Source organism: Verticillium nonalfalfae (genome assembly GCF_003724135.2).
Source record: "Verticillium nonalfalfae strain VnAa140/NRRL 66861 chromosome Unknown scaffold_42, whole genome shotgun sequence".
In the NCBI taxonomy this organism is placed as follows: Eukaryota; Fungi; Ascomycota; class Sordariomycetes; order Glomerellales; family Plectosphaerellaceae; genus Verticillium; species Verticillium nonalfalfae.
In genome coordinates, this window is record NW_021167267.1 from 199,547 (window position 1) to 210,494 (window position 10,948).

The following is a 10,948-nucleotide window of genomic DNA, read 5'->3' on the forward strand; positions in this document are numbered from 1 at the left end:
AAGGAAGGCACCTACGCACCCTTGATGGCTCCTTCCACCGTCTGCCAGGGAACGCAGAACAACCGCACCGCACACACACACACACACACACATCGCCGCCTAGACTCCATAAAATACGAGGTGTACTGGACATCATGGACCCCAAGCCTCGCACAATGCTAACGGTCGGCATCTCCTGCATCTGCATTCACCAACGAGGCCAAGGGTGTGCCCTGGGCTGCCTTGGAGGGCCTGGTGGTATGGCTTGGCTCGAATGTTTGGGTTCTCTATGAATGGTATCCAGAAACAGAACCTGCCCTTGGGATACAACCCGATACCGAGGTCACAGACTGCATTCATCCAGGTTCTATACTGATGAGGCTGGCGATGCAGGCTGGATGGAAATGACCGGACTGCTGCGAGGGAATGGAACAGCGGGACCCAGACTGTGACTTCAGACGTACTCACAGACGTGACCTCAGACGTGCTCACAGACGTGCTCAGCATCACTGCCACCCTTGGCCACCTTGTCTTCACGTCGGGCATCGAGCCTCACGGATAGGGTAGACATGCGATCTTTATTTCTCGACTTTGACTTTGCCTTTGCTCGCTGCACTGGCTCAACACCTGCCGCTTCCATCGAGCCTGGACGCCGTCTCATTTTCCCTTGGCCCTCGTCATGGGCCCCCAGTTCTCGCGCGGGTTCAGCTGGTAGCGCACGAGTTTCCTGTTGTCCCTGGCCCTGCCCAGCCTGATGAGCGCATCGTCAAACACGAGCGTCTTGCGGAGGTCGGCCTCCGTCGGCGTCGCCTCGCTGGCCTCGCCCGCCGCCGCCTCGCTGGCATCGCCCATGTGCGTGTCCTGCGCCGCCGCCTCGTCGGGCGGCCTCGCCGTGCTCTCCACCTCCCTCACAACCGTGTCCTCGCCTGCGTCTTCGACAGACATCACAGCGTCCGCGGCAGCCACCGCAGCTTCCTCTGCAGCCACCGCAGCCTCCTTGTCGAGCCCCAAGAGCCGGTACGCCGGCATCGTCGGTCGGATCTTCTCCGTCTTGACCGGCGCCTTCTGCCGCACCCACGCACGCATGATGAACCAGATCGTGTCCCACGGCGCGTCCGTCTTGATGCTGCCGGGCCTGCAGTGGCTGCGCGTGACGCGGTAGCCGAGGTGCTTCAGCGCGCCGCGGAACATGTTGTCCGGCACCTGCTGCGCGTTGATGACGCCGGCCAGCTTGGACGGCATGATGAAGAACGGGCTGTGGTCGACGCGCGCGAGCGCCGCCTCCTTGGCGTCCACGTCCCCCGCCGGCTCGGGCCCCGGCAGGTACTCCTCGAGCGCCGTCGTCAGCATGCCCTCGATGCGCGGCAGCGTGCCGTAGACGGCCGGATCCGCCGTCGGCAGCAGGTCGAGCACGCGCCGCACGAAGCCCTGGTCGTGGATGGCGCCGCCGTACATGGGACCTGCGATGTGCTGCGCCGAGCCGCAGTGCCGGCACGCGCCGTCCGTCGGCGGGCCCTTGGCGAGGCTGTGCTTGAAAAAGTGGCCGCCCTTCTTCTTGGGCTCGGGCCGCGTCCGCACCAGGAACTGCGTCTCCCACGCCGTGCACCCCGAGCACTGGTACGCCACCATGGTCTTGCCGCCGAGGTAGCTGATGGCGTTGGCGCTCTTCGTCACGCGGACCCAGAGCCGGCAGTAAAAGTCGATCGACAGCGACAGCAGCGGCTCGACGTGCAGCCCGTGGCGCGCCGCCGTCGACGCCAGCGTGTGCAGGATCAGGCGCAGGCCCGCCTCGTGCGAGTGCATGCCCTTGACGGGGACGGCGCCGTACAGCGCGAAGCTCCTCTCGGCGTAGCAGTGGCCCGCCCAGTGGCTGCCGTCGGTACACGTGACGCAGAGCAGGCCGCCGTCGTCACGCACGGCCTGGAGTGCCGCGTCGATAAAGGGAGCCGCAGTGCCGTAGGGGTCCAGGTCGATGACGTCGTACTTGTTCTTGGTGCTGGGCCTTCCGCGGCTGTCCCTGTTGGAGAGGTCGTCGGCGATGCGCCGGTACATGTGGGCGATGGCATCGTCGTGGTTGACAGCAATCTTGTCCTCGAGGCCGTTGTGCTTGACGTTGAGCTTGATCGACTCGGCGGCCGATTTCGTCAGGTCGTTCGCCGTGACCGATGTGACAAAGGGCAGCTCGTGCGAGTAGCGGAGGGCGCGCAGGCCCGAGGCAGACAGCGCATCGAGAACGGTAAAGCGAGGCTGGGGCTCGGGCTTTTTTGGCTCCTCGGCTCTCCCATTGCCCTCAGTCTCGGCGGCCGTCGCAGGCGCAGCGGGTGCGTCGCTGGTTTTTGTGATCGTCACTTCGGCCTCCCCCTCGCCCTCGGATACTTGGACCTTGGCAGGGCGGTCGTTGCCATCGTTCTCGTCGCCACGTCTTCTCTTCTTCTCTTTGTTGTCGAGACGTTTCGCCGCGGGATGCCCCTTGCGGTTGGCAATGACCTCTTCGCCGTATGCTTTGATAGCAAGGACAGAGAGATCGCGGTTAAATTGCTGGATGGGGTTGTAGAAGACCTGCTGGGCGTTCTTGTCCTTGTTCTCCTTCATGCCTCCAGGCACGAGTATTTTCGCCATGCCCTCCTGGATGACATCGTACTCCTTGCCGTCATACGTGACCGAATCCCCGCCACTACCGGCCATCTGCGCGCCTCCGCGGTCTGCAGACGCCATGGTGATGCCCCTGGCCAATCTGAGCTTGGTGGGGTGATGGACGTTGTCGTTGATGAGATGACTCCTACGTGAGATGCAACTGAAGGATGGCAAGAGCGCTAGAGGCGAGGCAGCGCGCGCGAGCTTCAAGCGGTTTGAGCTTCGATGGAAAGAACGACACAGGGTTAGAAGAGACATGCAGTGAGAAAGGGGATGGGCCGCTAGTGAGGGTTTTCGACGCTCTTTGGGTTGGCTCGACCTGGAAATCTCAAGGGCAGATGAAGCCGTCGATGAAATTTCAGTGGGGCGTTGTTCTGCCGTGCGCCCATCAGGAAGGCGGTCTCAGGCACGCTCCCACTCGATATTGCCCACCACGAGAGCATCACGACTTCCACAATGTGCGATACTTCCTCTTTTTAGTATCGAGAATGTTTCCAAATGACTCTTTTATAGATTTCAAGGATTTGAGAGCATTAGAGTTCCAGCTCTCTTATCTTTTCTTCTTCAATAGTCACTAATCCGTTTTTTACAAAGGCGCTCAAAGCGTGTGCTGAATTGCGGGCTGAAATATACTGATGTCTGTGTTCCGCCCTCAGCTGATGCTTTGTACAACTGTACATACAAGATCAAAGGATGCCCGGACTGCATTCCACACCCCCTGACCGATCCCGCCCCCCTTCTCCTGGGCCTCCGGCGTCGCCCAGTCACCTGCACCAGTCAAGCGCTTGATGGGTTTATTCAACTCGAGCTGACTGAAAAATCGCGCCGGCGGTGGAGGGGAGGTCTTCATATGAGGGACAGGCATAGCGCTGCGGCCGCGAAGCTGCCGAGAAACGTGCACCTGGCGGAGATGCCAGCTGAAATTGAACAAGGTCAATACATCGTCCTGGTATGTTCGTCAGCTGGACATGTCCATCCCTGCAGAGCCATCCGGCGGCCGACCTACGTATGTCATGACTGGATTGAGATAGAGGTAATGCTGCCACGCGACTTTGTACTTGAGGCCGTGGTACTCTAAGGCCTCCAAGCTGACCCAGTCGGTGCTGATGAGAAGATATTGTCTGTCTTGGCCATGAAGACCATCCAAGCAGCATTCAATGCTGCAAGGACGCAGGTATTCCGGTGAAAACTGCTCAACATACACACGCTCCGGTCCTGCATACCAAGTTTGTCCTAATTCTGTGGAATGACATTAGACAACGTGATACAAGGTGGGCAGGTACGGCGATCGTCTTCCAAACCTGCAAGAGTACCAGGGAAAGATAGCCACTCACCGTTGCCCCTGACGTAAATGGGGACAAGATGTGGTCGAACCGGGGATACTACGCCTCGCCATGCTGTCGAGACTGGCACGGGGCTCTCGTGTTCAGGTCCTGGTGCATCCATGACCGGTGGCAGCTGCGGCTCGAAGGTCGACATGGACTCCTCAGAGTCACTGGTGTTTGGATTTCCATTCGCTTCTTCTATCTGAGCGGTGAGTCGGCTGGCTGCTCGCGCCCTGGTAGTCGGCTTTTGAGACGTGGGTGGCGGCATGGGTCTTCTTAGTGACAGAGTCTTGATTTCCCTTCCGTCTTGCTGTCCTGTGCTTGCCTCTTTGGGGTGAATATCAAAACCGTGTGCAGTATCTGGAGTCGATGACGGGCCATCATTGTCTGTAGTTGAATTGCTCGGTAACGGTCCCTGTACTGGTCCCTTCACCATCATTTCTGTAAGTTGGTGGGGCTCTTCAACATTGGACTTTTTCGCGGGTACGGAAATACTGTCTAGTTCTCTCAGCCGTGAGTCTACAGACTCGACTTCGAATAATTCAACTTGGTCGATTGTCCCCCTTTGGCCGGCTTGTCCAAATTCGCCTGCGTCATCGTCTGCAACGTCGCCGGAGTCGTATCCTTGATCGGGGGCGAGATCATCTGAGCTATTTTCTTGATCAGATGATACAGTTACAGGCTTGTACCTCGATGGCAAATTTCTCGCGTGCATACTGCTCGGTCGTGCTTTTTCAAAGGCTTCGTTACTTGGTAGATCCAACGGTTTTGTATCGCCTGTTGAGAGCTTCCGCTGCGACGGGAACCGGTTGGAGCCCTGACTTGCACTCTTACTTTTGGAAACAAAAGTAACGTGGGGTATAGGAGCCGTTGTATTCTGTTCAGCCTTCAATTCATTGTGACTCCTCGCCCTTCGCGGTGTTAGCCTGGCAGATGTACGTTTCTGGCGATGTGATCTGGTCCCCGGACCCCTGTTCGGCACGGATCTCTCGGGCTCCTTATACGCCCATATTCTTCTCTCTGTCTCACCCTCCGATGAAACTAGGCCCGGGGTCCTCTGCCCTCTCCTGAACAGTGGTACCGAGCCTGGTTCATCAATATGGTCCGGTTGAACGTGGCCGAGCGGGTGGCTGGCTGACCTGTTTCCGCGATCCCACGGAGTCTCATGATAGTTCACAGCATTGGCTGGCCAACTTCCGGGACTATGCCATGGATGAGAATCATAGTGATGTGGAACAGTTGAAGAAGAAGGCTGATGCGGGCCTGGGTTGGCAAACATTGATGGGGCCTGAGAATGTCGCGCGTTGTCGACGTCTGTAAAGTAATCTTGAGCTGGTCGTGACCCATATATCCGATCGTTATAGGGACTCGAACCGTGCTGTGGTATCGAGTCAAATTCTCTTGCGTCGGGACGCCATAGATCCCTCATATACAACGGGTGCCTTTCGCGCACTGGATTGTGTGGTGCTTCGTCATAAAGACTGGCGAAGCTGTGATGGTGCTGGGGCGGTGGGTTGGCATAAGCGTATTCACTAGGCTCCGGGGCCTGAGCTGGTCTGTAAGGGAAGATTCTCCGTCCCTCTGCCGGCCGTGGCGATGAACTCGTATTACTGTAGAATGAAGCCAGGTCGTCAGGTAAAGGTGGCCGTGCTCCCGCGGGAACGGAACGACTCGCAGCGATCGGCCCATTGGGTCTCGATTGTTGGTTGCGAAAACCGCCAGTGGATGTTCTTGGCTCGCCCGCTGCGAACTCCGGACGCACCTCCGAGGCCCAAGGCTGGCGATTCAAGTACTGATTCACGTACTCATTAGATGAGCTTGCGAATTTTGAATCTTCGTCGCCACCTCGAACCTCATTGACATGAGATTCGGGATGTAAATGATTGTTACCGTCTATCTCATCAGAAAACTCCTTGATGTCGAATGTCGTCCAGTCTTCTATCAAGCGATTCGCCAACGCTTTGAGTCCCAAGCTCATAAAAGGTGTGTTCATGACGTGCCAGTCCGGGTTAGACGTAGCCCGGATAACCATGCTAGTCCCAGCAACCATATCCACTTCGAACTCATTCAGTGGCCTTTTATCTTTCGTGACAAGCACAGTAGACTAGGTAAAGAAGGACGAGGTCAGCTGCTGATGCACCGGGCTTACTGACTGTACACAGAGATGATGAAGAACTACGCATGGCCAATACTCACATTATCAGCAGAAGTCTGCCAATCGAGATTGAGCTCTTCGAGGGCCCTTTTGTCAATATCTTGGGCCGAGAATCTGGTTGCCGTTACTTCCAGACCCTCCATCGGCTTCGGTCGAAGCCCTGGCTTGTTGTAAATCTCGACAGCTCGCTCATTTTGTCTGGCAATCTGCCCAATCTCATTACTCGGCAACCGGCGATCGAGGGGTATGTTTGGCGCTGACAGCATCAGTGACATCCATGTGGCCATCGCCTGGGGTCTTTCATCGTGGGCAATCTGCTGTTGCTGGGCCGCCTCTATCTGCGGCTGAACCGGAGTGTCCATGAGCTGCGAGACGGCTCTTCGGGACCTTTCAATAGTGATCATGGCTTCTAGACGGAGAGTTCCGAGAGAAGCGCGCGAGTATGATGCTCTGAAAAGGTTTCAGTCTCCATTAGGACACTAATGTTGTGCCATCCAATAACGCATGGGCTTACTGATGATTCTCGGCCAGTTGAGCAATTGACAGCGTCAGGCTCATCGTCTGCTTGACTCCTTCTAGCTTCTTCATCAGACCCGTGATTCTTTGGTTCATGAAAAGAACCTTGAATCGATAAAGGAGGGACTTATGCCCTGGCTGTGGGCATTTGGCAATGACATCTTGGATTTGCTTGAAGCGCCAACGCAAATCTTTTATAACATTAAGCAGCTGGGCTTTGTAAAGACTTTTATGCAGGTCGATGAGTTCGCAGACGCTTTGCAGCATTGTTGATGTCAAATGAATGTCTAAGGCGAAGGCATGCATCTCCTTCGGAGCCTCTTTGAACGAATCAACGATGTGGTACAGGCTCGAAGATATGGCGAAGCCAGCCGTGACAACCCCTATCACGCTAGCTGTGATCGAAAGCGGATCTGCCATGTGCTTTTGTTTGTCGCAGAGCCGTTCGAGGCTCTGTTGACAGATCAAGTGAGGTGAATGACGAGAAACGACATTGACAAGGCTAGGATTAACGAGCTGGACGACAGCTTTTTTATGAAACTTCTATGGAGGCTGAGCCGAAGTCAGCAGGGAACGGTGCATCATGCCGTGCAACCAACCACCTGCATGCCGTCGGCCACTAAAAGGTCTTCAGTAGCCAACTTGGCCAAGGCAATGGCCAATCACCCGCAGATGTTTAAACATGTTGGTTGAGCGCTGAAGACACAGCCACTCCCCTTGAGGTACCTAGGTAGGTAGGCTACCACATGTTATTGCAGCACGACGAGACCGCTCGCTGCAACTTCTTTGCTGCCTCTTTCGACCGTCCCAGTCGCTTTGGATATATTTGGGCTCTTTCAAGATTCGATGCCCCGTTAGACCGCTATTGATTACCAGTAGTTGGCTTGGTCCGCCGAAGAATTCTGGCATTCTCTCAAAGTGGCCTCCAATGCTACGTTTGGCCAGAAGACGTGTAATCTTTCCTTGCCAACACCAAGAAGTGTGCGACATTAGCGCCTCATCATGGCCTGATCACTTTCGCTAATCTTCTTCCTGGCCTCTTCCTAGAATCGTCCCATGATTTTCATCAGAGCGTGGATTTAGCAGTGTGAACAGGTCTTCCGGACTAGGTCCGCAGCCAACAGATGATAGGTTCGGGGGTAAAACACATCTGAATTCTGGCCCTCCGCCGCTAGAAGGGCTCTCCGCAACTCTTGTGTATGCGTCCTCGTAGTCCTTGGCCCCTAATCAGCCCCCTGTTCCATCTCCGAAGGGGCCTCCTGATAATTCTGCTGTTCAGATCCTCGTAGCGTTCTTGACTTGGGAGCAAAAAGTTTATTTGCATGCACAGGATGGATACACCTGAATCCAACACTTGCTTTCCGGGAAAGCTTCCTGCGCTATCTGCCTACGAGGAAGAGTTTTGGACTTTTTGAGTGGTTTGTACTCTTTACCTAATGATTTGCCTCTGTAACAAGGAAAACCTTCACGCCCGCCCTTCCTCCTCTCCGGCACATATCACGGCGTTCAGATCAGTAAGCAAGTGATGATGATGTCGAGAGTAGAAAGGAGCCGACTAGTCCCTTTTTGTTGATAGTCTGTTCAACCACATGGGAGCTTTTCGACACCGAAGTACGCATTACGGCCAAATTGGGATCGGAAGTCAACCACGCAACCTGACAAGGCACCTGTATCACTCGATGTTACACTGAAGCATCCAGTCAATTACCATCAAAACCTACTTCGCTGGGCTGTCCCTCATTTCCAATCACAACTCATATGGCTGGGTTAGAAGAGTCGTGTCACGTGTGCACAAACATCGGACTGCCCTACCGCAGCGTCTTGTGATGTAGAAGGCTCACCCCGAGAAGGCGGGAGCCTGCCTGCCTCGAGAGAAACCTGATAAGGAGGAGGAAGGAACGAGTGAATGCTTGACTTGACTGCAATTGCAAGCATAAGATTTTCCAAAGACCAACATCCACCTTGATTCCGTATTTCTCCTTGATCTTCATCGGTGTGGGCTCTGCGAAAAACACCCAAAACGCGAGAGCCATTCGTCCACGCCTATCCACCACCTTTTGCGCCTCGGGACCACCAGCCATTGCCCTTCATGTCCGACAACGCACCTCTGCCACCACCAGATCCTCTGCCCAACCCTTCAAGCAGCACCCCCAGCCTGCTCAGCAAGCCACCACGCAAACACGTTCGTTACCGCTTCCTGACCCCTTCCGAGCGAGCCATCTTCGCCCGAGCCGTCGGGGCAGATATGGACTCCGAGGACCAGACGCCCCTCTATCCTCCAACGTCGATATCCTGGTTCAAACCCCGCCGCAGACTGCAGAGCGGCCTCTACAGGGACGTCGGTGCCTTGCGCCGCAAGTATCTGTTCTACTTCCACGCCGTCGCCTTCCTCCGCTGGGCCGGCATGATGATGCAGCTCTTCGTCGGCGCTGCCCTCACCGGCGTCGGCGCCATGGCTTTCCAGAATGGCATCCCCATCACCATCTTGGCCGGCGTCAACACGGTCATCGCCGGCATGCTCGCCATGATTCATAACTCTGGCTTGCCTGACCGCTACCGTATCAACCAGGCCGAGTTTGAGGGCGTCGAGGATCTGATCAAGGCCGTGCTCAACACGGGCATTGTCGAAGATACCCAGACCGTCGACCAGGCCATCATGGAGTGCTTCGAGACCTATCGTTATACGAGGGCCGTCGTGGCTGCCAACGACCCCTCCTTCTACACGTCCATGGCTATGCGGAGAGCTGGCAACACGGAGGCTGCCCGCGATAGCATGGTTGTGACCCGCCCACATCCTCGTGCGTCATCCTGATCAGCTGCAAGGCAAATCCTCAACCGTACTTTATCCTATGAGATCGAAATTGGTGGTTCTGCCCATAGCAGCATCTTGTATGGTCATCTTCTCGTAATGGGTGAGCTGGGTGACAACCGGGTACAAGCTCATGTCAACATGTCTGCAGGAGTTGAGGAACATGGCGCTATTTTTCATTCCACGATAATGATGGGAATGGGGATCATTCTCGTCCCCAGGTCGTGATATCAATGTAATTGTCTAAGCAAATTTACATGTTCAACATGACCATGGCAGATCGAGACAAACTCATCCGACAACGGCTATTAAGCACGTATCTGTCAACAAAATTATAGCAAACTCTATAGCATTCAAGGAAATCTCTTATTTCGGCAGGAATATGGGCTGTGCTCCCAGATTTTCCCACTTGGGTTATGTGACTCGGGGGCAGGGGACTCAGTTCATTTACCAACTATGGCTACACGCGTCCCCCCTCCGAGGTAGGACCTGATAGAAAAGCCTTTCTTTCATCTTATTGTTGCGACTGTCTATGCAAGACCGGCGTTATAGGTCGTCTTCGGGCATCTCTGCGTCCAGCGGGTGCAACCCAAAGACCCAAAGCATAAGGAACGGCAGATCTTCGAGGTAAATCTTGGCTGAATCTGAACACACAGATCCTTCGTCTCATTATTCCATATTATGGTTCCTGAGTTAATTTTCGGAGAACAGCGCCGGCTCATGTCATTGTAGATCTCAACGCCGTCGATCCGTCAGCAGCACTGACGCGACCGGCCAATCTGGCGAGATGCTCGTATCGGCACCGAGGGCCGAACCGACGTATCCGCACACTGCTGCGCAGCCCAACAGGACAGGGAGGATTCGATTCGGTCCTGAAACAGCGCACCCCAGTCATCGAAACGACATCAAAACATCCGCTCGCCGTTCCGTGCTTCACCGAGGCAGCCCCACGAATGCACCAGAAGGAGGTGAGGAGTACAGGTGCCGCCGCGGCGCAGAAGCAAAAGCCGCCCCGGCACCACGCCACTCTTCTGCCTCTGCTTTGCTCTGCTTTGCATTTCCCTCCGACGCAATGCAATCGTGCGTGAGTGGGATTATAAAGAGCCTCACGACGTTCCAGACCGGTCTCCGCAAGATGGACGGAAGAAGAGGAGGAGGACGAGAAAAGGCGGGGGACTTCGTCATTGAACTCCGGCTAAGGCAACCGAATCCCGCCCCCTGTTCCCCCATGTTGGGAATCATCCCCAGCGTTGGGGGATTTCCCAAGGAGGCTCCCGCTCCGTGAGGCTCAGATTGAGACGAACCTGCAGAGCAGATAGTGATGCCGCCCAGTTCGGGGAAGCATAGCCTGCGTCTCCGCGCTGCAGGTCCTCGACCACCCCCCTTCCCCCCTCACCCTCGTATCTCGTCTCCCCAGGGCAGGGGTAAGCGAACGCCATCTGAGTTTGGTGGGAAGTTGGACGAGGCCACCATTGTCAGGAGGCTGCGCCGCCGTCCTGATACAAGGAGTCAGTCCTCCTCCTCCCCCCC

The 10,948-nt window shown here is 55.8% G+C and overlaps 2 protein-coding genes across 2 annotated transcripts; one reads left to right on the top strand and one right to left on the bottom strand.

Moving 5' to 3' along the window:
* Positions 1–636: 636 nt before the first annotated feature.
* On the bottom strand, positions 637–6,876 carry TRMT1 (tRNA methyltransferase 1; the record flags this gene model as incomplete). Its single annotated transcript, XM_028640379.1, has 7 exons — positions 637–2,817; positions 3,620–3,852; positions 3,948–4,588; positions 4,656–4,667; positions 5,372–6,042; positions 6,135–6,543; positions 6,608–6,876. The coding sequence occupies 7 exons, from the start codon at positions 6,874–6,876 to the stop codon at positions 637–639; spliced, it is 4,416 nt and encodes a 1,471-aa protein (XP_028495491.1).
* A 1,822-nt stretch (positions 6,877–8,698) lies between these two features.
* On the top strand, positions 8,699–9,421 carry D7B24_006243 (uncharacterized protein; the record flags this gene model as incomplete). The annotated part of the gene is made up of 1 exon (XM_028640380.1): positions 8,699–9,421. One exon carries the CDS (start codon positions 8,699–8,701, stop codon positions 9,419–9,421), a length of 723 nt encoding a protein of 240 aa, XP_028495492.1.
* Positions 9,422–10,948: the final 1,527 nt, after the last annotated feature.